At 44.2% G+C, this 22,692-nt stretch overlaps 2 protein-coding genes across 2 annotated transcripts in view; both read left to right on the top strand.

The window, feature by feature from the left end:
- Nucleotides 1-3,017, top strand: part of LOC116797613 (leucine-rich repeat extensin-like protein 5) — a 36,594-nt gene extending 33,577 nt beyond the window's left edge. Inside the window, exons 5-6 of the mRNA XM_032709314.1 lie at nucleotides 1,572-1,756; nucleotides 2,323-3,017. The gene's annotated coding sequence lies outside the window, so the exon portion shown is untranslated. The remainder of the gene's footprint in view (nucleotides 1-1,571; nucleotides 1,757-2,322) is intronic.
- A 4,823-nt stretch (nucleotides 3,018-7,840) lies between these two features.
- Nucleotides 7,841-22,190, top strand: LRRC38 (leucine rich repeat containing 38). The gene is made up of 2 exons (XM_032708755.1): nucleotides 7,841-8,612; nucleotides 20,012-22,190. Exons 1-2 carry the CDS (start codon nucleotides 7,985-7,987, stop codon nucleotides 20,263-20,265), a joined length of 882 nt encoding a protein of 293 aa, XP_032564646.1. The 5' UTR covers nucleotides 7,841-7,984; the 3' UTR covers nucleotides 20,266-22,190.
- Nucleotides 22,191-22,692: the final 502 nt, after the last annotated feature.

Raw genomic sequence — 22,692 nt, forward strand, 5'->3', positions numbered from 1 at the left:
CTAAAGAAAAAGAAGGTGTAGAACCATCTCAGGTTGTGATGCCTCACAACACTGTGCCCATTAACTTCACTAACACTCCCCAGGGAGGAAATGCTGTGGTTCCCCTTTTTTTTTGGTGATGTTGCTCAGCTTTAATATCTTTGAAATGAGGCAGAGCCAAAACTGTAGAAGCCAGGATGGGCAGATGTGTGGAGATGTTCATCCAGACATTAATGACATCCATAAACCAGAGCTGTCCCTACCCAGGGCACTGAGTTACCCTTCCTTGCACAGTAACCCCAGGTTAGTGTGGGACAACTCCTGGCTGCTGAGGCACCTCCACCTCCCCATCCTGAGGGTCCTGCTGAAGTTCTAGTATTTAAAACCCCACTGTACCACTGCAGTACCAACATGTAGGATGAAAAATGTCATGTTATACCACCCTGCACCGTCCCAAGCGGGGCTGTAATAAAATTCTGGGGGTTATTGTTTATATCACTGACTACCAGAGAACCCCCCCCAGTTTGTTGCCAGTGAGGTAACTGATTTCTGAAGCAATTATGAAACTACTCATTGTAATAATTAGCCCTGGTTATCAACATGCCTGTGAAAAGCAGCTCCAGAGGCAGCACTGCAGGGCTCCCCCCTCTCCCCCTGGGGAGCTGCTGCACTGGCTGCTGTGATTCCACCTGACATCTCACCCAGCTGATTAACAGGGCCAGGGACACGTCACAAGGCATTAGATCACAGCCTGCTGCCTTCCCTAAGGGACACTCAACTTCTGGAGGGCCAGAGAAACTTTTAAGAGGATGGAAAGATCACCTCAGGGGGAAGGCAAGTGAACAAGCAGGACCATGTCCCACGAACGGGACTGTGGCTGCTTCAGTCATACCAAGACACTGGGAACTCTAACAGGTTCTTGTCCTCTTGAAGACTTTATTTTGCACACAGTAAAGTGCACAGGCCTTTTCAACATTTCTGCTTCAAAGGCAAACCCAACTCCTCTGCACCAGGGGACTTCACCCCATTGGCTCAAGGATCTCTGTCACCGTTTTGTTGGGGTTTGTTCTTCACGTGGGTATAAAAGAACCTGGGATTTCTTGACTTCAGAACAGGAATTTGATTTATTTAATGTAGGATTATAAAGATCTGTCCACAGAAAGAGCTCTAAAGTGAAAGTCTAAGGGCCTGTGACCACACAAACACACACCTTCATTTTGTCAGTTTGCTTCCATTTGAAGATCTCACCTTCCTGGTCTTGCCTCAAGTCCTAATCCACTCTTGGTTGTCCCTTTGTGTTCCTGAGTGCTGCGTGGCTCCAGTGCAGAGATGGATGCATTTTTGTGCAGTAATTATTCTGCAGGAAGCCAGTTGTCCAGAATTAACCTGTAAAATGTGGAATTGCACATCTGTGGGAACAGTGCAGACAATTTACTGAGTGTGAGATACATGTTAAAGGACAGTTTGCAAGTCCTATTTTGAAATTACAGCCTCATCTTAAGCACTTAATTATATTTTTCAAGAACTATTGTTATGGTAAAGGGCAACAGAGAGGGGTGTAATGATTTATTTCCATTATTTCTATCACTCAGCTCGTGCTTGGAATTCCCACTGACACAAACATGCTTCCTGCATGTTTAAATCCATGGAGTGTGGGCAGCAACAGTCAATAAGGGAAGAGGAAAGGAAGCACTAATGACTGTCTTGGAGTTGTTTTCCTCCTGTTGTGAAGAGCTTGTACCACACCAAGTCAGCTAAATAAATACAGCCACAGAAGGTACCTTGAATGTCTTTGTTAAATCCCCTTATCAAAGCAGACTGGGGAGTCACTAAAAGACCTTGACCTCCAATTAAATCAGTGCCTTTGTAAATGGAACTTTTCTTGCTGGGTGTGTGGTGTTAATTGGCATGAAATCCTCACAAGAGAACCATCCTCTTTGGTCTGGAAAAGACATTTAGCCTGTCAGTGTTACAATGTTAATAGAAAAATGAATTCAAGTCCTTTTTTTTGTTTGTTTTGGGGTTCTTTTAGTTGTTGAGGGGTTTGTTTGGGGTTTTCTTTTTGTTTTATGGTCTTTTAAACTCCCTGGTGTACCATGCACACCTAATGGTCTGCAGGGGCTCTATCCTCAAAGAGTGTTTGCTGGTATTTTTAGAAATATTAGCTGTCAACTGGTTTAATTGCTGTAACTCCATTTGCTTTTCCTTAGAACAAAGAGAACTCTCCGAAGGGTTTTCAAGGTGGCACAGAGAACAAATTTAAAGCACAGCACTTCCTCCTGAAGGAACACAAACTTGCTTGGCAGATATCTCAGAATAATTTCTGCTTTTCCTTCCTTGCAGGAACATTTTCCCCTGGAACATTCACCACTTGTCGTGCTCTCCCCTCTGCTCAGCCAGATTGCACGTTCAGCTCCCAGTGCTCTGGGAGGGTTGTTCCCTCCAGAAGGGCTGCAGGGAGTGATCAGGGGAGTGCATGATTTGGAGAACACAATTCCCAAGGGTTCCCTGTCTTTTAAAGCAAACAAACCATGGCAATCATGGGTTAAAAAATCCAACCTACTGAGCTTTCCATCCGAGCTGGATTAAGTTTTCTGATATCTTTGGGGCGTTGAGAATTTTTGCTCAAACTTCCTTCTCTCTTCAGCTTCACTGCTTGAAACTCAGGTGCAGGTTGAAACAAGTTTCAGATATGAAAGTTGTGTTCAGCTCCAGCTGACTGCTTTACAGTCACTGACTTTCATAAATTTTCCTCAACAAACCCAGTGTTGGACTCGTCACATCATTTTTATTTAGAAACTCCCAAGCATTTGGAAAATATTGCACCTCTGATCTCCACGAGGTTTTTCAGATCTTGACAGACCCACTGGTCCATCTGAGCAAATAAATAGTGTTTGAGGAGGACCCTGAGACCAGCTTTAATTGTGACTTCATTAGAGTAGCAGTGGATATATGTGAGCATATCTCCAGAGGTCTTTTAATTTAATTGCCTTTAATTTGCTTTGAAGCTGTGGTGATTCTGGACCAGTCTATAAACTATGCAGAGGGCAAGCAGACTACACTGTAGCACTGAATACAAACTCCTTCCTGAGGGAAAAGGGAAGTAAAATTCACACTGTTTGTCTCTCTTGGCTGCTTTTAGTGACTGAAAATGGTTTGCAATAAGGTAGTGACCACATGTCTGCATAAGGCAGATGATGGAAGTCTTTTGATGGGTTTAGGCTGGTCTCATTTGGCTGCTGAACTGCAGTGTCTGAAGTTTTCAGATTCAATCATTGCTGCTGCCACGTTGATTAATTTTGATGCATTTTCCCTCCCAGTGGCAGAGCAGCAGCAGAGGAGGCCTGGGCAGGTGTAAGACAAGCTTCAGCTCACAGCTTCTACCAGCTCAGAAATTTTAGGACAGGAATAGACCATTTTCCCCTTTTAGTTTTTCAGTCCCTTTTTTAGGTGTAATATCAGAGGGAAAACTGCCCAGAGGTGCTCCTTGGCTGCATTCATAAAACCTGCCTGGTCAGAGCAGGGCAGGATTTTCCTCAAAAGAAAAAAAGCCGCTAAAGCCAAAATGGTAAAACCTGAATAAAAGCAGGACTTCTGTTCAGAGGTGCTGTTCAGCTCCGGGTTTCAGTGCCTCATGGATTGATTAACACACTATTCCTCACTCAGGCTCCAGCATTGGTGCCCAGGACACGTTGGTAATGTCTGATAATGAGCAGGAAAACCCTTCACAATCCTCCTGTGCACCTGGTGCTGCAGCCTCGGCCGCGACATGTGCCTCAACTCAACGAAGCATGAGCCTGGAATAATGACTTCCTTCATGGAAAAATATGCTCAATTAGCTGCTAAAAAAAAAAAAAAGTGAATGAGGATGGACAGTTTTCAGTCTGAGTCTCTGGTAAGGAAGGATTTACTGGCTGAGGCCCCAATCCTTCACGTGTGTCTGCACAATGATTGCTCTTTCTTTTTTCTTCCATTACTCAAATTATTTGGGGAAGTCTTGAGCACTTTTACACAGAGTGGTGGAATTTTCCAAGGGAAACATGAAAACTCTGTCAGAAGTGAGTGTTTTTCCTCTTCTTTTCTTACTGCTTGGCACGATATAGTACAGATAGTACACTAAAGATTCAGGACCAGTGTGGTTTGACACTTGCTTTTATTTTCAAGGTTTCTTCTAGTAGTATCCTGAACAGAAAATTAAAAGAATGGAAAGCCAGATCATTGTTTTTAGTTCAAAGCCTGCCTTCTGTTGTGTTTATTCAACCCCTGCTACTGGGAGGTATGGAGGGAAATTGGTTTTGCTTCTTTGCTTTCCTTCTCTATAGTTCTTTGATTATGGAATTGTTTCCAAGGGTGTTTTTCAAACCCATCCTGTACCTTTAGGGGAACCTGGAAGCCAGGATTATGGATAAATGGGCTGACAGTCGAAATCTGATCAGTGTGGGATCCCAGCTCTATGGAGAGAAGGATATTTGGGGATTTTTTGTTTGGCATCAACTTCTAATTGGGAAGCTTGTGCTTTTGCAAACCTGTATGTACTAAAATTTACTGCTGGAAGTGTTTTTGGGTGATAAAGCTGTGGGGCTTTGCTTGGCAGCACTGAAGAAGCACAGATTATAAACAAACCTTCGTTTCTGAGACTATTCACAGGAGCAATTTGATGTTTTACCATAGTGCTGGTTGAAGAACATAAGAACACTATCTGGATAATATAATTTATTTTCTTTAATAGGAAGAGGGAAAAGGGAACCTGAGAGTGCAGATAAACTGTAGGAGTGTGTAAAACTTGCTAATGGTTCATCAGAAGGGACCAGAGCAGTTGTGGGTGACCAGTGTCTGAGGGCACCAGAGGGTGCTGTGCACTCAGCAGCTCTCAGGCCACACCCCTGATTTAGCAGCAGAGGTTACTGTCACCGCCTGATGGAAAGGAGGTTTTTAAAAAGTAAAGCTTTAATATCTCATCAGATGGAAAGCTTTGCAGAACGTCCTTCCTGCTAGTCAAAAACTGCACGAAGTGTTTGGCGAGCGAGCGAAGCTTCAGAGAGATCCAGGAGAATTTCTGTGCCCTGAGGGAAACAGCTGAGGGGCAGAAATCAGCTTAAAAAGCTGCACAGACAAAATGAAACGGGAAATGTTGTACAGAGGAAGATGGGTCAGGAGGAAAGCCTCTGAAATCAGAGTCAGCACAGAAGGGTGTCAGAGCATGGCAGGCTCTGCAGAGGGGTTTGTGCAGCAGAGCTGAGCTGGCACACGTGGGCAGTGAAACCCTCCTTGCCTGGATGCTGTGGGAGCAGGGCTGGGGCTTGACAGACCTCTGGGATACCTATCCCAAAATATCCAGAGCCTGGGAGTAATCCCTCATCTCCTGCCAACCCCTTCACAGACAGGAAAGCTCCCCAGGTTCTGTGCAGAACCTGCAAATGTGAGTGTGCAGGACGAGGGTGCAGGGGCTGCTGCTCACAGGGGGTAACAGGTGAAGAATCCAGGGGAGCAGCTGGGCAAAAGGAAGGGCTGTTCCTGGCAGAAAGGAGGGGTAGTTTTAGCAAGGGCTGGTGGCATTCTTAGGGAAGCTGAATCCTCTTCCTAGCCCTGCCACTAACATATTGTTGGATCTTTCACAAATCGTGCCTTGTTGTCTGTAGTCTCCCATCTGTGAAGCAGCAAAATAACACTGAGGCATCTTGGAAATGGAAATGTCAGAGCCTGATTCTGTGCATCTGATACAAAAAGGGGGGGTCTGCAGAGGAGGAGCCACAGGGACCCCTCAGTGCTGTGTATAGATAACTTCTCTTAAAAGAGAGCTGGAACTCTCCATATTAAGTTACATTACTAAAGACATCAAATCAGCTCTGCTTGACCATGTTAGAAACACTTTTATCTCTAACCTAAAGCCTAAGTTGAATTAGTGGCAGAAAAACAGTAGATTACAGCAAGATGTTTGCAAGATACAACCTTAAACATTTTAAAAGCACCAGTTCTGCATGAGAAATACCAGTTGCAGTTGCTTGTTGATGCTGATTCATTGAATCCTGATCACAGGACTTATTTTGCATGTTTGGGTTTTTTTCAATAAGAGGTAGCCTGTCAAACTTCCACTTCCTCTGTAATTTAAAGGTAAATATTTTAAATAATCATCTCGGGAATTTATTTGGGCTTTGCCCTGGTGATTTATAGAGGCAGCAATGCCCATTTCTCTCTGGGTGGCTTTTTAAAGTAATTCAAGACATGAAAGACACCTGGAGCAGGATATGTCTTTATGGGAGGGATGTAGAGGCTGCTTCAAGGTTCTTTAGCCAAAAGACCTATGAATTAGAAACAAAGTGTGCTGCAAAATGTGGGAGAGGTGTTCAGAGGCATAAACCTTCCTGGCACATTCGTTTCCTGACAGCAGAGCAGAGAAATGCTGAGGTTGGAAGGGACCTCTGGAATCAGCTCATCCAGTCCCCTGCTCAAGCAGAGTCAGAGCAAGTTTGCCCAGTGCTGTCCCCACTTGGGTTTTGTGGGGATATTCAACCTCTCTGGACAACCTGACCACCCTCAGAGTAAGAGAAATGTTTCCTTGTGTTCAGATGGTTTTTAATCTGTGTCCATCTCTGCTTTTTCTGTCAGTGGTGCTATTGAGAACAGTCTGGCTCCCTCTTCATTCCCTCCCAGCAGGTCAGTGTCTCTCTGGGTGGCTGATACTGCTTTTCATGATTTGAGACCAGGTACAGGTATCTTGGAGAACAGTCTGTCTTAAAAGGAAATTTTCATACCCTGTCCTGGATGAAAGATACTCTGAATTCAGCTATGAAATCTGACCTTAAATTGTGATTACTGGCCTCTCTTTGACCTAAGAATGAGCTTTCCAAAGGTGTTGGAGTTCGTGCTCCATTCCTCAGGATGCCCACACCCAAATACCAGCTGTCCCCAGAAAAATCTTCCATAGGTGTGATTCCAGCACTCCAGTCCTGTTTGTCTGCTTACACACCAAGCATAAGGAGGGAGGGATGGAGTTAAAAATTAAGTGTGCAGCTGGCTGAGGACTTGCCTTTCTGGGTGTGGGTTTGGGGGACGTCAGGAAAACACCAGATGCCTTGCTGCCAAATCATCTCTGCTGTCCCATGGGAGACAGGCAGATTGACTGTCAAGTATGTCAGCCCCCTGAAAATGAAGAAAATCTGTTCAGTTTTAACTAGCTGAAGATTTGATCCACGATTTGCACTTTTATGTGGCCCAACAGACATTACTGGTGCTGTAGTAGAAAGCAGCTTTTTGGGTCATTAAAACAGGAAGGAAAAAGCCCCTCACTTTGGAGACCATATTCCTTGTTGCTGCAGTCCATTATTCTTCTTGGTTAAAGGACACTGAGTCATATTTAGGTGAATTCTCTAACAGCTGAGAACATCCAGAAACAGAACAAAGCCAGTGTTCCTTGTCTTTGGGCTCCCCCCCTTGCTGCTCCTCTGCTCCCTGCTTCACAAATGAAAGGGAAAACAGTTCTTTGCAGGCATGCAGGATATTGCCTGACTTTTGTTTGGATTTCCATAGGTATTGGTCACCTTGGTGCAGGCTCCTGCTAAGAAGCACAGTAAGTGATCTCATCAGAGTTTTTAACCTGCAGGGCTTTTTGAGCAGAAGCTGTTGCTGTCAGAGTCACAGGATCAGGTGTGATTTCCAGTTTGCTGGAATATACAGCAAATGTGCAAACAGGCTCTGGGCTTTTTTTAGCTCACAAGAGCAAGGGAGTCCTTTGAAAGATCCTCCGTGTGCCCAATCATCGCTCTCCTCACCCTGCACAGCATCACAATATTCTGACAGTGTAAATCCTCACATTTGCCTCCCTCCCTCCCTCTCTCCTCCAGCCACTCTCCCTCCCCCTCCCAGCCTGCTGCTATCGGATCTGTGATGATATGTGATCTCCTGGATACAATCACACACACACACAAGTCCCAGGCACTCCTGCTCAGCTGAGCAAAATGTCTTTCTCCTAGGAGTGGTGCTCATCCCCGCACTCAGAGCCTTGACGATGTTGCCATGCTTCCCTTCCTGCCTCCTGCCTTTTGCTGCCTTTGCCTGCCTGCTTTTCCTACCCGGGGGTCACCTCTGCCCTGCTGCCTGTAGCTGTATGGACTACCACACCATAGACTGCCGGGATCAAGGACTCCCAAGTGTTCCTAATCCCTTTCCATTGGATGTACGGAAACTTCTTATAGCTGATAACAACATTCAGGCGATACCAGCTGATTTCTTTATATTTTATGGAGATCTAGTCTATTTGGACTTCAGGAATAACTCCCTCACCTCTTTAGAAGAGGGCACTTTTAGCAGCTCTACCAAACTGGTGTATTTAGACTTAAGCTACAATAATTTAACGCAGCTTTATGCTGGGACGTTCAAATCAGCAGAGAAGCTGATAAAGCTGAGCCTGGGGAACAATAACCTGGTGGACGTGGATGAGGCTGCTTTTGAGAACCTGGAACAGCTCCAAGTGTTAGAACTGAATGACAATAACTTACAGAGCCTCAACGTGGCAGCCCTGGAAGCGCTGCCCTCCCTGCGGACTATTCGCCTGGAGGGCAACCCCTGGGTGTGTGACTGTGACTTTGCCAATCTTTTCAGCTGGATCCAGGACAACGCCTCCAAGCTCCAGAAAGGTAAAGCTGGGTGGCTTTTCAGTGCAGTCCGTGTATCTGTCTCTGTGTGTGTGGGAGGGCAGAGGGTTCCCGGGCAGACTGGCTGGGTGCTGCCTGCAGTGCCCCACGCTGCAGTTTGCTCGGGCTCTAATTGCCTGCTTTCAGCAAACCAGCCCGTTAAATTGATGGGAGCTTCTTTTTTAGCAGCGGGTCCTCCTCCCAGTTAAGAAATAAAATTTAAAAAATTAAGCCCTAATAATTTTGATTTATGGACTAAACTTACACAGGCAGTGAAAGAGCCTTTTCAAATCCATTCAGCCCAGAGCTGGTTCTCTTCCAGACTTCATTTTCTCACTGGTAAATATATTTTCTACAATAAGCCCTTTGAGCAGCTACATATCCTGTGCCAGCTCCTTAGGAAAACTGATTTTTCTCTTGTTTTACTGATCAGCTATAAAGCTGCTACAAAAGAGTTAAATCCCCATTTTATGCATCTGTGATTGACAGCCCTTTCCTGGAAGTATTTTCACAGAATTCCAGAATCACAGAATGTGCTGAGTTGGAAGGGACTCACAAGGATCATCGAGTCCAACTCCTGGCCCTGCACAGGACCATCTTTGTTGTGATACTCTGTGTTTGAAACTCTTCAGTAGCTTGATTTTGGCTCTTTTCATTACAATAGCACCGTTTCCAATATCAGAAGTAAATTGAAATGGCTCTGGAATCCCCCCAAATGCAGGATATATAACTGGTATTTGAGCCGGGAATTTTTAGAAAAGCGTAGAGGGAAAAATAAAAGTATTAAGACTGGCATGTCTGGGGAATCCAGAGTCGTGCTCCACATGTCCCACCAGACCCCAAAGCCTCTCTTAATCCAGCTTTAGCAGGAGATCATCTCACAGTTCATGTCTCCCAACAAGCACCAGGGCATAAACTCCTGCCACTGAGCGGGACCGAAGGCAGCTCCCCCTGGGAGCAGGGAAACCTCGGGAGGGCTGCACAGGGGACACCTCCCACCAGCCCAGGTTGCTCCAAGCCCTGTCCAACCTGGCCTTGGACACTTCCAGGGATGGGGCAACCACAGCTTCTCTGGGCAACCTGTGCCAGGGCCTCCCCACCCTCACAGGGAAGGATTTTTTCCCAATATCCCACCTAAACCTCCTCTGTGCCAGTTTGACGCCGTCCCCCCATGTCCTGTCACCACATGCTCAGAGCCTGTAGTCAGTTATTCAGGTTCTTCCCATGCTCATGACCTTGGGTAGCATTTTTTTAGTATACTCATCCAGGTTGCCCTAGATATTCTCAGCTGTAAAGCAGCTGCTTTAAGGAAGGAGTCATTTGAGGAAAAAGTGTTGGGTTTTTTCCTCTCTGTCTCAGTGAAACTTCAATCTTGATTCTTTCTGCACCAAACCTGGGCCTCTTTTCCCACCTTCCCTGATGCTTTAGCTAAAGTTTGTTTAACTTGACCCAAATATTTGCCTGTCTCTAATGCTCAGTTCAAACATCAGTTCTCTTTCCCCATGCTTTTAATAAACTTCTAGGTTGTTCCCCTTGATCCAGACTGAGTCTGTTCAGTCTCAGTCTGTCCCACCTCTTTCTCTGCTGCCTTGTCAGTGTTCTAAAGTGTATCTGAACTTATATCTGGAAATCTCAAGTGACTGAGCTTTCCTATAGCATTGCCAGTGTCCCCAAGGTCTTCCAAGCCCAGAGATGCTTTCCCACAGTGTTTTCTCTCAGCCACAGTTGTGTTTTGGCCAAATAGCTAAAAAATCACTAGTTTGTCCAGATCTGCCAAACTTTAAGTAAGATGTGATTTGGGAAGACATGGAGGGAAGGAGGAAATATTCAAATTGTTGATCAGAGCTGTCCCCAGGGATTTGCACTTGTTCCCTGGAGCGAGTCCCCCCTCTCTTTGCACCCAGCCATGTCAGGGGAGATGTGCAGGGATGCAGAAAAGCGTGTGCAGTCAGCATTTTCAGGGCTTCTTGTGAGCTGCTGCCACAAAAACACTGACTGTCTCCTCTAATAAACCACCAAAACATTCTTCACAAAGGTGAGGGCAAAGCTAAACCCAAAAAGGAAAGACTGTCTCAGTGACATATGAAAATACATGGCCACAGTTGAGTGCCTTGCAAAACAACTTTTGGAAAGTCAGAGTTAAATTATTGGAATTACGATTTGATTGCATTTCACATCCAGTTTCCAGTTTTTAATGATGTCATGACATGATACCCATTAGGAATTGATTAAAGTAGTGTTACTTGCCTGGTTATACTTATCCAAAGCCATCCTGGCCTTTGCTGGGAGGAGTGGAAAGAGCAACTCGCTGAAGATTCAGCATTCAGACCCTCTGGCTCCTCCTGATAGTGCTGTGAGGCTGGAGACAGAAGGATTATTGCAGCAAACACACAAAGATAAGTAGGGCAGCAGGCTTTAGATCTGGAAATACAGAATAAGAAAAAGGTAGGGATGCATTTTCAGGGCCCAAGAAAAGAGCTTGGCTGCAAACAAACTTCTGCTTTGGAACTCTGCAGCAGCTCATGGGTTTGCATTGCATGGGCTGAACACAGGGCTGGGAGAAGGACACTGGCATTTTGCTTCCTCACTTGGAATGACACTTCAAACAGTTTAATGTGCCCCATCTGAGGGAAGTCACTCAGTAACTATGAACTGTTCACTAAGCCACTGCTCCACCTTTCCCTTCAGCACTGCAGGGGATGGTCAGCCCCAGCTGCCCTGGCTTTGTGCAAAACACCCAGTTGACATAAAACCAGGAGTTCTGTCCCTGTGAACTGAAATCTCTGTAGCTGCTCCTGAAGCTCTCCCTGTGTAATTAAGGTCCCTGTGTAATTAAGGTCCCTGTGTAATTAAGGCCCCTGTGTAATTAAGGCCCCTGGAGGACTCGGGTGGTCTGAGCAAAAGCCAAACTGCAACTCATTAGTTCTGCAGGGGCCAGGTCCATTTTCTTCCTGGCACGTTACCAGAAAGAGCTTGTAAAGTTCTAACTTGTGCTGACCTGTGTGCCCAGCTGGCTGGGAGGGCTGGAAAGGCTGGAAAGGTTGGGAAGGCTGGGAAGGTTGGGAAGGCTGGGAAGGTTGGGAAGGCTCTGCCCAGCTGCTCATCTCACCCATCACTTCACACAAACAGCTGGGCTTTGAATCATTTTACAGATCCCAGCATTTATTCATCTGATCTGATTTTTAAATAAAGGCTTAACTGGCATTAGGTGAACGCTCCACTCTCCCATGGCAGATTTGCAGGCAGATTTATGAAAGGAACTGCACTAAAAGTTTTGTTATTAAACCTAGCACTTTAAAACAGCAAACATATTCTTTTACCTGCAAAGAGATATTAAACCAGCATTTTCATCGAGCTCCAAAATCAAACTACAGTTTTCCCCTCTGATCTTATCAGTGATTGATTAAAAGCAAATTAGTGAGCATAGTGCAAAGTAGCCAAAGGAACTGTGAAGGTCAGTGGGATGGTGATAAGTGGAGAAAACAGAATAGTTCTTTTTCCTAGAGAAGGCAAAAGTGCTCATTATGGGTCCCAATGTTGAATATAACATTTATGAAGATTTTCTGTAGAAGGATGTTTGGTTATATACATATTTGTTATACCTGAATGGCACATGGTGGCCAATGAGTCACAGTAAAGGCTTCCCATTGAGAGGAGTAGGGATATTAAGAATACTGGATTATTTATTTTGGAAATAGAAAAGCTGCTGTAAGATCTCTGTCCCTCCAAAAACAGGTGTGAAAACTTTCATGGAAAGTTTTACTCCGTGGGAGCATGAAAAAAACTCACAGAACAAAAAACATCATGGCCAAAAAATGCCTAAATTGGTCTATGAAGATACACTCAGCCATTTATCATGTTTGGATGGGCTTTCTCCTGCTTGCAGAGCTTGTTGTGTATCACATTTATCTTGGCTTATCTTTTGCTTCATCTCTTAACCTACTTCTTTTAGTTTATACTGCTTGAAACTCAGGGCTCATCCAGCAAAAAGTGTGAGTGACCCACAGAACTGAGGGGTTTGAACCTTCCCTTTCAGGGGCTCAATGCAAAGGGCTTTGATGGAATAAAGATTTGGTGAAAAACACTGTTTCAAATCAGTGCAAAAGGCATTTGTTGAACCCCTCTGAGGATCCCACCTCGGTGGAGGGACTGGACTCAGATAAAATGCCTGTAACAGAGAAATAAGAGTCGTCAGCAGTGGCCACACCAAGGGCTTTGCAGAGGTCCCTGTTGCTGATTTTTACTGAACATGCTTTGGGCAGCAGGGCCTGTGACCTTGTTTGCTAATGACTAATGCATTTTTAACATTACTTTTAATTAGAGCTTAAGTATTCCTTGGAGTGTGACTGCAGTGTCTCCTTTCTGTCATCTTGCCCTTGTTTTGCTTTTTATTTTTTTCCTCCTCTCAGTATCTTCGGGAAGTTGTGTCAAGTTTCTGGGATTACTTAAATTATTTAGTTAGTTAGTTAAGTTCCCCACTACCCACTGCAAGAATTACAGATTTTGCTGCCTTCTATGAAAACAGTCTTGGAAAAACTTTTAGGAACTTGATATGAAGGTTTAGACTGAGCTTTTTTAAACACTGGTATTTCCAGGAAGACTCGAAAAACTCATTCAGAACTGGCCAGAGCCAGAATTCCAAATGGAATTACGCTGTGAGAAATTAAACAGATGTTCTGAATGCTTGAAACTGAAGTAGCACAAGTTTAGGTGAGGATTGGTGCTCATTTTGGTCAAATGTTGCTCTGCTTAGCAAAACTGTGGGCACGAGGCTACACATTTTTTAAATTTTAAAACTTAAATTTAAATTTTTAAATTAAAATTTAAAACTTAAATTTTTTAAATTTTAAAACTCTAAGAGGGTTTTAGTGGATTGACTCTCTAGACCTTTCCAGATCCAGAAGAATGGGATGATTTTTGTGAGGCTGTTTGGAAAGGCCAGACCATGAGGTGTCTGTCTCTTCCTTCTTAGACTCCTTCTATCATCTCATTCCAATCTAGAATCTATTACTAAACTTATTCTATAAATTAAACAATGTCTTATTTCACTAGTCCAGGCCATTATAGTAGCCCTGGCCTCACTGAAAATGTTAAACATTGTCTTCAAAACAAAGCACCATTATCACAGGAGAGGACAGGTTTTGTTTAACCTTCTAACAACCAGCGAAACAAGGGAGGATTTTACAATCCTCTTGACTTTTCAGTCTTCATTAGTCCTTATTTGCTCATCTGCTATGGAGAGAAGGCTGCCTTAACTTCATGTACTAATATAGAACCTGAGCAGGCTTCAGCTAGAAAGGACAGGCTGTTCTGTCCATTCCAGCCATCACTTCTCCCCCAGGATCATGCACATGGTAGCACATCCCCAGAACAGAACAGAGCAGAATATCTGTGCTCTTGGAAGGGAAAATTAAAAGCCTTAAGACATTTCACACATTCAGCAGCTTTTATTCTGTTCAAGCAGAAACTCCTAACAGAAATTATATTCCTTAACAGGCACATCAAATCTGTTTCTATATATACACATATATAAATATATAATTTGATCTCTCAGTCTTTTTTCAGTAAAACGACCTGACTGCCACTGGCTTTTCACTTTGTTTCCCCCACCCTAAGGTTGTCTGGAGCACTTCCATCTTTCACAGATTTGAGGATGTGAGGACAGCATTTGCAGATGTGAACACCTCATGCTGAACTTCATATTTAGGCTTTGAGACAAACTGCTAAGTACCCTCTGATGTTGTCCTGGGAGTCTCTAGGGCACTTGGCCATGAAAGTTTTATTTAGGGACCTAAATCTAGGCTTTGAGGTTTTTTTAAGCCTTACTGTTCTGATTGCTTGGGGCTATTTCCAATGGAATTTCATCTCTCTGCAGAGGCACTGCCTCTCTCACTGCTTATTAATACATCTAATACATTAGTGACAGTGTTTAAGTAGACGAAAGCAACTATAGCTGGGAGCAAAATACCACACAAGGAACAAAATGCCACATCAAAACATTTCAGATCTGTGTCAGCTGCATTCAGCAACATGAGGGAACAGCTAATTCCACCCAAGGGGGCAAATACCAATTTTACTTAAAAAAAACAAACAAAAAAGCCTATTCTAGTGCTCTTATATTTACTGTTTACATAGTAATGAACACGTGTGCATGAAGCTCACTTAAACATTTATGGCTTCAGATGTTTTTCTGGGCATATTTCCTACACATCCCACTGTTTGCCATTATCTTGCCCTGCTACCCATTGCTGAGTGGTAGGAAACTCTCCTCATACCTGTTTTTTTGTGAACTTTACAAAGACCCAACAGAACTGAGGCTTCTTTTATTTTTATTTCTATTTCTATTTCTATTTCTATTTTTATTTCTATTTCTATTTCTGTTTCTATTTCTATTTTATTTTTATTTTAATTCAGCATCCAAAATTATAGCTGGGAAACAACAGCCAGACCAGGACACTGAAGTCCTAATGAGCTCCAAAAGTTCTGCAGTAAAAGCTGCAGGGATTAGAAATGAGCAGAGATGGAAAGACATGAGGATGGCAGTGCCCTCGATGGTTTGAAAACTCTTGATCACACAGTCCTTGTGAATATGGCTGGATTATGGCCACAGAGCCCCAGCAGAATGAATGCCACTGGAATGTGGGAGCTGGGTTTTCCTGGGCTTTTTGGAGTTGGGAATTTCCAGCTCTGGGGCACTGCAGCACTGTCGGCTGGTTTGGGGCTGCACTTGTTTTCTAGGGGAAAGATTTCAGCTGAGTGAACCTGTGCCTGGTCCAGAAACAAAAGCACAGTGTTCCTTGGGATCCAGCAGCAGCCTAATTGCATGGGATCCACTGTAGGGTTTAAGTGCCTGACTCAGTGGAGTTACACTGCTCTAACATGAGGTGTCTCAAAGTCATGTTGTTCTAAAACCTGTGAGGGAATTTCACTGAAATAAACTCCACCTGGGCCCCTCCTGCATCACTTCTTTATAAAAAAACACATGGGTTTTTTTTTTTCTTTTAAAAAACAAGCCTCTCCTTTTAATATTATGGTTCTGGAATTCCAGCCTTTTCACACTTCCCATGTTACTGAGCCAACCTATTCCTCAGGGTACAGACCTGCATTTTCATCCTTATTTTTTCAGTGTTAAGACAAGCCTGTCTAGAATCCAGCACCTGTCCCTTGACTGGGACTTCAAAGCAATCAGTGCATTTACAGCTTGCCAGTGAAATGCATCTGCTCCTTCAGATGACAGAGCAGAGGGATACAGAGTGTGTGACATTGTCCTTGGGACAGCTGGAGTTATTACAGATAATGGGATGGCCCTGACCAAAATAACACGAGCTGGGTATTTATAGCACCCTCACACTTGTTATTTCATTTACAGTTTTGTTTGGTATGGAGAAGCAACTCCTTGAATATGTTGTGGGAGCAATGAGGTAGATATATATAAATGTCATCAAAGGCTTTCTTGCTGCAGCCAAGCACTAAATATCAAGAGATGCCCTTTACAAGAAGCCTGGCTGGTTTTTTAAAAGAATAAATAGGTTCTGCAGAATAAATAGATTAAAACAAACAAACAAACAAACAATACAAAAAAAAACACCCCCCAAACAAGATATAAAAATTAATTCCATTCTGGTTACAGTGTGGGAAAGCAGAGCACCAAGGTTAAATGGCATCTCCTGTCCTCCAGAAATGTTGTGTGAGGGGACAGGTGACTTTTACATGCAACAGAATCACATAGAGGAAAAAACCTACACTCTCTAATTAATACTGATCACTGTTCATGCAGAGGGTGCATGATGATGACCTGGAATTGTTTCCTGCCCAAGGAAAGAAAAAAAACTGGCTCTATTGCTGGGCACCAATGCAGTAGGACAGGTGGGGAACAGCCCATCAGCTCTCCACACACTCTGGATTCTTATGCAGAGGGAAAACCTACTTGTAAATAATGTAGAGCAAGTACCACATTGCTGTGGAAGGAGGCAGATGAAATGGTTTTGTTTGTCTGTCACCTTTAGCAGCCCTGTGTGACCTGGAGGTCATGAAGTTTTCAGGTCAGCAGCTGGAAGCTGAGGTGCAGCAACCACTGCCTTAACTCTGGGAGGAGGAATTCCTTGTTCCACCAGCGACAGAGCCGCCAGTCTTCCTGCTGCTCCAAAGGAACAGTCTGTTCCAAATCCTCCTGGGAGTCCAAAGCAAAGCTTCTGTTACTGTGCTGGGTTTGTCAAGAGTGTCACGACTCAGCAAAGAGAAACATTCACCCCCCAGGAGGGACTAATCCACGCTCCTTCCCCTCGGTCACACCCTGTGCTTCCACCCAGCTCTGCAGCCCTTCCAGGCTGCTCCCAGCACTGGTTTAGCAGCCCTGGGTGTGGGTAGGAGAGGGCAGTTTGTTCCTGTTGTCTTGAAAAGATGGTGCACACACAGAGTAGCTGAAGCTACAGCTGGCAGCGAGCAAAGGCTCTCACTGGCCCCTGTATTTCACCTCTTGGCATCTATTGTTCCCAATGACAAAGAATTCTGTGAAAACCTGAGCCCGTTGTGGTGTCACACAACAACACAAGTAGTAAATTCCCATCTCACCTATTTGGTTTGAGAACATGGCCTAGATTCCAGTCCCCATGGCTACACGGAGATGACCCTCTTTATTTCTCATTATTGTATCATCAGTCCCCAGATCCTCCCAGTGCACTGATTCTCACACCAAGAAACACCCTCTGAGTGCCTTGGTGTGCTGCAGGTTCCTTTCTGTTTGCATTCTGTGTGTAGTGAGGTAAGGTGAGAGCATCAGGGAAGGAGGAACAGAGCTCGCAGTCCACAGGCTCAGCTTTGATCCGTGGCAGAACTGCTGCTGGGAGTGGCTGAGTGGGCTCATTTCCATCTCTGGGGTCCTGGGGAAACACCACCAGAGTAAGTAGTTTCTTAGAGGCAAGAGCTGCACTGTGCAGAACTGCTCGGAACAACTGTTTTCTTTTGGTGTCTTTTTTGCTCTGTCTCTTTCTTTTTAATATATTTAATATATTTTTTCTATTTCCTTCCCTGTGGAAGCTTAGACCTGACACTCCATCTCACCACTCCAGCACAGAGGTGTCTCAAATGCTGGCAGGTGAGGACAGCAGAGAATTTCTTTTGCAGTGGGTCAGAAATAGAAAAAATAGAGTTGTTTGTGTTCCCCTGTGCACTGTTCCTTTCAACCTGCAGTGACCACAGCTCAGCTGCTCTCAGGGGGTCTCAGCATCTGTTTTAGTGGTTTCTTTTACAGAAACACTGTTACATAGAAACTTTTATTTTCTTGTGCTTGCTACAAGTCAAATGGGATTTGTTTAGGGGCCATATTCAGTTGGTGCAGGCTTTCACTGCAGTGATCTCTCCTATTAGCAAGGAACTTCAAGTGAATTTGCAGCATGTTACATTTATTTTCTTGCTCTTTCTACACAAAAGCAGCAAGTGCTTTGATGACTGTCAGCTTTATATTTATTTATTGAAAAATGTTTGCTTTTTAAAACCTGGTTAAAAAGACACAGGTCTTGGAATTCCAGCCTATGGCTTTTCTCTCCTCCCTCATTTTTCATGGTTTTGAATAGGGAATGATATCCATTTGTCCCCACTTCGTGCTGTTAATCCCATTCACCCCCAGAGCTGCTACTCCCAAGTCTTATTGAAAAGAAAATATGATTTGGTGGACGACTGTCAGTTCTTTCCTAGGAAGGTTTGTAGGAGGAGCTCTGTCCCAGGCTGGAGAGTGCAGGTATGAACTTCCTCAGCCAGCAGTGCAGTCACTGCTCACTCAGTGCTCCAGGGGATCAGCTTGTGTACAAGACATGATAAATATGAACATTGCAGGCTCACATTTCCACAACTCTCAGAGGATGTTGTACCTCCTTCACCTTCCAGGTCAGTGCCAGCGACAGGAGGTTTCAAAGATCTCTAAAGCAAGTTTCCTCACCATCTGTTGTGCATGGCCAGTGCACTCCAGGCTCAGAGAAAAATCACTGTGGGTTTGGGCAGCTTTGCCTGGAGGAAACCAGTCAGCCTTGGGCACTCTGGCTGCTGTCCTGTCCTGCTGGCATCTCCTCTCAGGACCTTGTCAATGAGAGAAGCACGAGAGAGGGAAGGCAACAGAACTTTAGGCAAATGTAAAAGATGCAGGAGGGCTTTTAGGGGTCAAAATTTAATACAATCACCATTACAAGGTCAGTGTGATAACTGGTTCCACAGTAGAAGTAGCTAAAACACCTTTTCAAATCAACACAACAGCTGGGCTGGGTTGGATCTGGATAACCAGCCAGGTTGGCACCACTAACCCCAGGAGCCCAGGTTTAATAGTAAGACATCACATGCCATAGTTATCCAGCCACAGGAAAAACGGGATTCACAGATGCAGAGGAAATCTTATCACCATTCCCTATTTAAAGTGCCAGAATGGTTCCATGGCAGAGCTGTGTGATGGAAAGGCCCTGTCCTGTGTGTGCACACAGAGCCAAAACCAGGGAGAACATCCTGGGATCACCAGCAAAGAGTGGAAGCTACCAAATAACCCAACAGCAGTTCTTGTGTCATTAACACACAATTCTTCTATTTTTATATTTCCCCTTTACATTCTTATCCTTGATAGTAAGACAAAAGCTGTCCTGCCAACAGCCCCACAGACTGAACTCCCTTCAGGATTTGTTTCATTCCAGTCCTGTTAATGCCCTCTCCTGCTGTTCCCCCGTTGTGAATGAAGAGGGAGCTGGGCATATGCAGTGAACTGTGTGCTTTCACTGTCCAGGATCGACCTGCACTCTCACAGGTTCTTAAATCTGGGGGTTTTTGCTTTCACTACAAAGAGCCCAGCCCTAGGCATTCTCCAGTAATGCAGGGAGGAACAATATCTGCCAGCCTGCCTGGCCTCAGGACAGCCAGGGAGAAAAGGTGGAAGCAGGTCACAGACAAACAAGCATCCATTAAACCCAAACTGTTGTTTTGACCAGAAAAACAACTGTAGTTTTGGAACTACATGGGGGAAAAAGTAATGTTTAGAAGGCACCAAGGGAACTTCAGTATCCCTGCTAACCCAGTTTTGGAGTCAGAGTTTGTGTTCAGATGGAGTAGCTGGGAATTGCTTCCAGGCCTCAAGGTTTAGATGCATCCAGGGTTCAACACGAACTTTTTTAAACCCTCAAATCATGGTCCTTGATCACACCTGACCTCCTGGAGGCGAAATAACTTCATTTCCAGGAGCTGCTCAAGGGGGTTATGTAATGGCCTTGGGGAAGTGACAGGTTTTGTTCCAATTTTTCCTAAATACTGAGCAAATTCACAAACCAGAATTAACCCTAAAACTTTTCCTCAGCCACTCAGTCTCCGCCCTGGAGCAGCAGACGGATTCATGGATATTCCACTGATTTGTTTCCCTCTCCTCTTCTTCGCAGGTCTCCACGAAATCCAGTGCTCCCTGCCCGTGGAGAACAGGAGGATCTTCCTGAATGAGTTATCTGAGGTCAGCTTCAGCGAATGCAAGTTCAGTTTGTCACTGACAGACCTTTTCATCATCATCTTCTCCGGGGTCGCCGTCTCCATCGCTGCCATCCTGTCCAGCTTCTTCCTGGCCACCCTGGTGCACTGCTTCCAGAGGTGTGCTCCCAGCAAGGATGATGATGATGATGAAGATGACAGTGAGGACTGAACTTAGTCTATATCCTTAAATTTGCTTGGTCTATAAGCTGTTAGATCATCAGCCAAAGTCTAGGAAGAAAAGGAGCAGAGTAAAAGCTTTACATGAACTCACAGGGTGTGACCCTCTAATCAGTGATGGTCACAGGCAGCAGTGGCAGAGTTGGGACTCTCAGCTTTGCTTGCACTGATGCAATCAGCCCGGGTTAATTTTGATCCTTAATCAAACACTGCATTTAAATTTGAAGACTGGAAGAGAAAGGGAGGAAAAGCAAAAAAAAAAAAAAACAACAACTTCCAGTGTTGAAGATTGGAAATAAAAAGGGGGGGAAAGGCAAAAAAGGTGTTCCAGGGTTTTAAAAGATGAATTCCCAGTTTCCAGATTGTCCTGATGAGATGCAGATTCTTATAAGTACTTAAATCTTGTTCTAAATGCACTTTGAAAAGGACTGGAAGGGTGGAACCATTTCAACTGGAAAATATGGAAGTAATTTCATACAGCCCCTTCCTAGATCTAATAGTGGGAGATTCTATTAAACTCACACAGCTTTCTAAGTGACAAAATGGAATTAAGATGATTCCTAGAATTGCAGAAAGCATGAGAGGAAGGTTGGCATTTTCTCCCTACAAAGGTTCTCCACAGGCATCCATCCCCCATTTAATGACAGCAGTTGCAGGCACCATTCAGCCAAAAAAAATTTTTTCTATAAGTGAATATGATTCTGGGTCTGAGTCATCCACTGCAGATGCCTGGCACTTCTTTGGTCATGGCACAAATACTAAATATAACATCCTTTTGCATTTTTAGATGCAATGAAGTAAAGGATTTCCCTCCCTGTAGTGCTCAGCACCAGTAACTGTTGCAGTATCCAGTCCATTTAGTTATTTTAAAACACTAAGGGCTATATTCTGCTCCTGATTATACCAGAATAACCCAACTGAAATGAACACCAGGATCCAAATTGGCAACTGTATAAACAAGAGTGAAATCTGGCCCAAGATATTTCTGACTGTACTATAGATTTGTCAAAACTTGAGCTCTTCTATATGATGGTAGATATTTTTGTTAAAATTAAAAAAGACATTTATTACAAGAGATTTTTGGAATAGTGCTGGACAGCTTTTTAGGATAAGTATATTTTTAAAATATTTGTAACGGAAATATTTTTTTAAAGCTCTGTGTATTTAAATTATTCTCTAGAGTAGCTGTGAGGGCTTGAAGTAATGACCAACATAGTAATAAGCAGCTAAGGACTGTATGCTATTATAAAATAATTAGAGCTGATAAAAAGTAGCATTTGTTTAACTACTGTAAATGCTATTATTTCTTAAAAGAAAACACTCTGATTAAAATCCTGCCTTGCTCAGTAGGAGGGAATCCCCCTGTGTGGTCAGGGCTGACGAGGGACACCAGGACTCAGCACTCCTGGGTGTTGTCCCATCCCACAGGGATCAGCTGGAGGACCTTCAGCAAATCCCTCTCTGCCTGTGCCTCAGTGTCACCACCTGGAACCCCAAGATCACCATTTCTCTCTTTCAAGTGCTTGTGCCAGGGGGGCACAGCCTCGGGGCTGCTCAGAGCAGTTCCCTGTGTGGGGCTCTGATCCCGTGGCAGTCTGACTTCACTGGCACCTCTGGAGCTGCTCCTTTGGCTGACAGAGTTTGCCCCCGGGGTTGGCACCACGCTGAGGTCACACCAGGCTGAGAGGTTCCTCTCTCTTAACTCTCCATCTTATTCAATGCACTTACTGCTTCCAGTGTTAGGATTGTTATTCCTGAGAACACACAGACACAGAATGAAGTAGGACAGTGAGAGGATATTCTGGATCAATACTGTCTTGTTCTATTCTGATTCCTTCAAGAAAAAAAACGAAATTACATGATTTTCACTGTGTAGTGCCATGATTATAAAGAACACAAATATATTTATAATTTCAACGTGGGCTTTTATGTTTATTTGTGTGTGGGTATGAAAAAAAGGGAGACAAGCCGTGCCTGATTCATCTTTTATAAGTGGGGTTGTGTGGTGTGGTTGGAAAGACACAACATGTTGCCCAGTGCAGCTCCTGGAGCAAACTCCCTTTGCCTCCAACACGGATATGTTATCAACAGTTTTATATTTAGAGCTGTGCAAATTGTTCAGTCGTGGAATAAGAAACTGGGTCACACTTATTAGGGACTCAAAACTTGCAGGAGGTTCACAAAATGATTTGTCCTACCAAACTTCCCAGTGAGACATCAGTGAATGTATCAGCAAACATCTGCCCTGCCCGTGGTTTATGGGTTTGTGTCCTTATCCTGTAAGGCTGAGGAACTTTGCAGAGGTCACATATCAAACTCAACCACTTTTACTGGATTCTGCTCCTACTTGCAGGTCCATCCTACTGTGGGGCCTCGAAATGAAGATGTAGATGCTTTTATAGTTTGTAGCTTTTTGCTC

The sequence above is a fragment of the Chiroxiphia lanceolata genome, chromosome 22 (genome assembly GCF_009829145.1).
Source record: "Chiroxiphia lanceolata isolate bChiLan1 chromosome 22, bChiLan1.pri, whole genome shotgun sequence".
Taxonomy (NCBI): domain Eukaryota; kingdom Metazoa; phylum Chordata; class Aves; order Passeriformes; family Pipridae; genus Chiroxiphia; species Chiroxiphia lanceolata.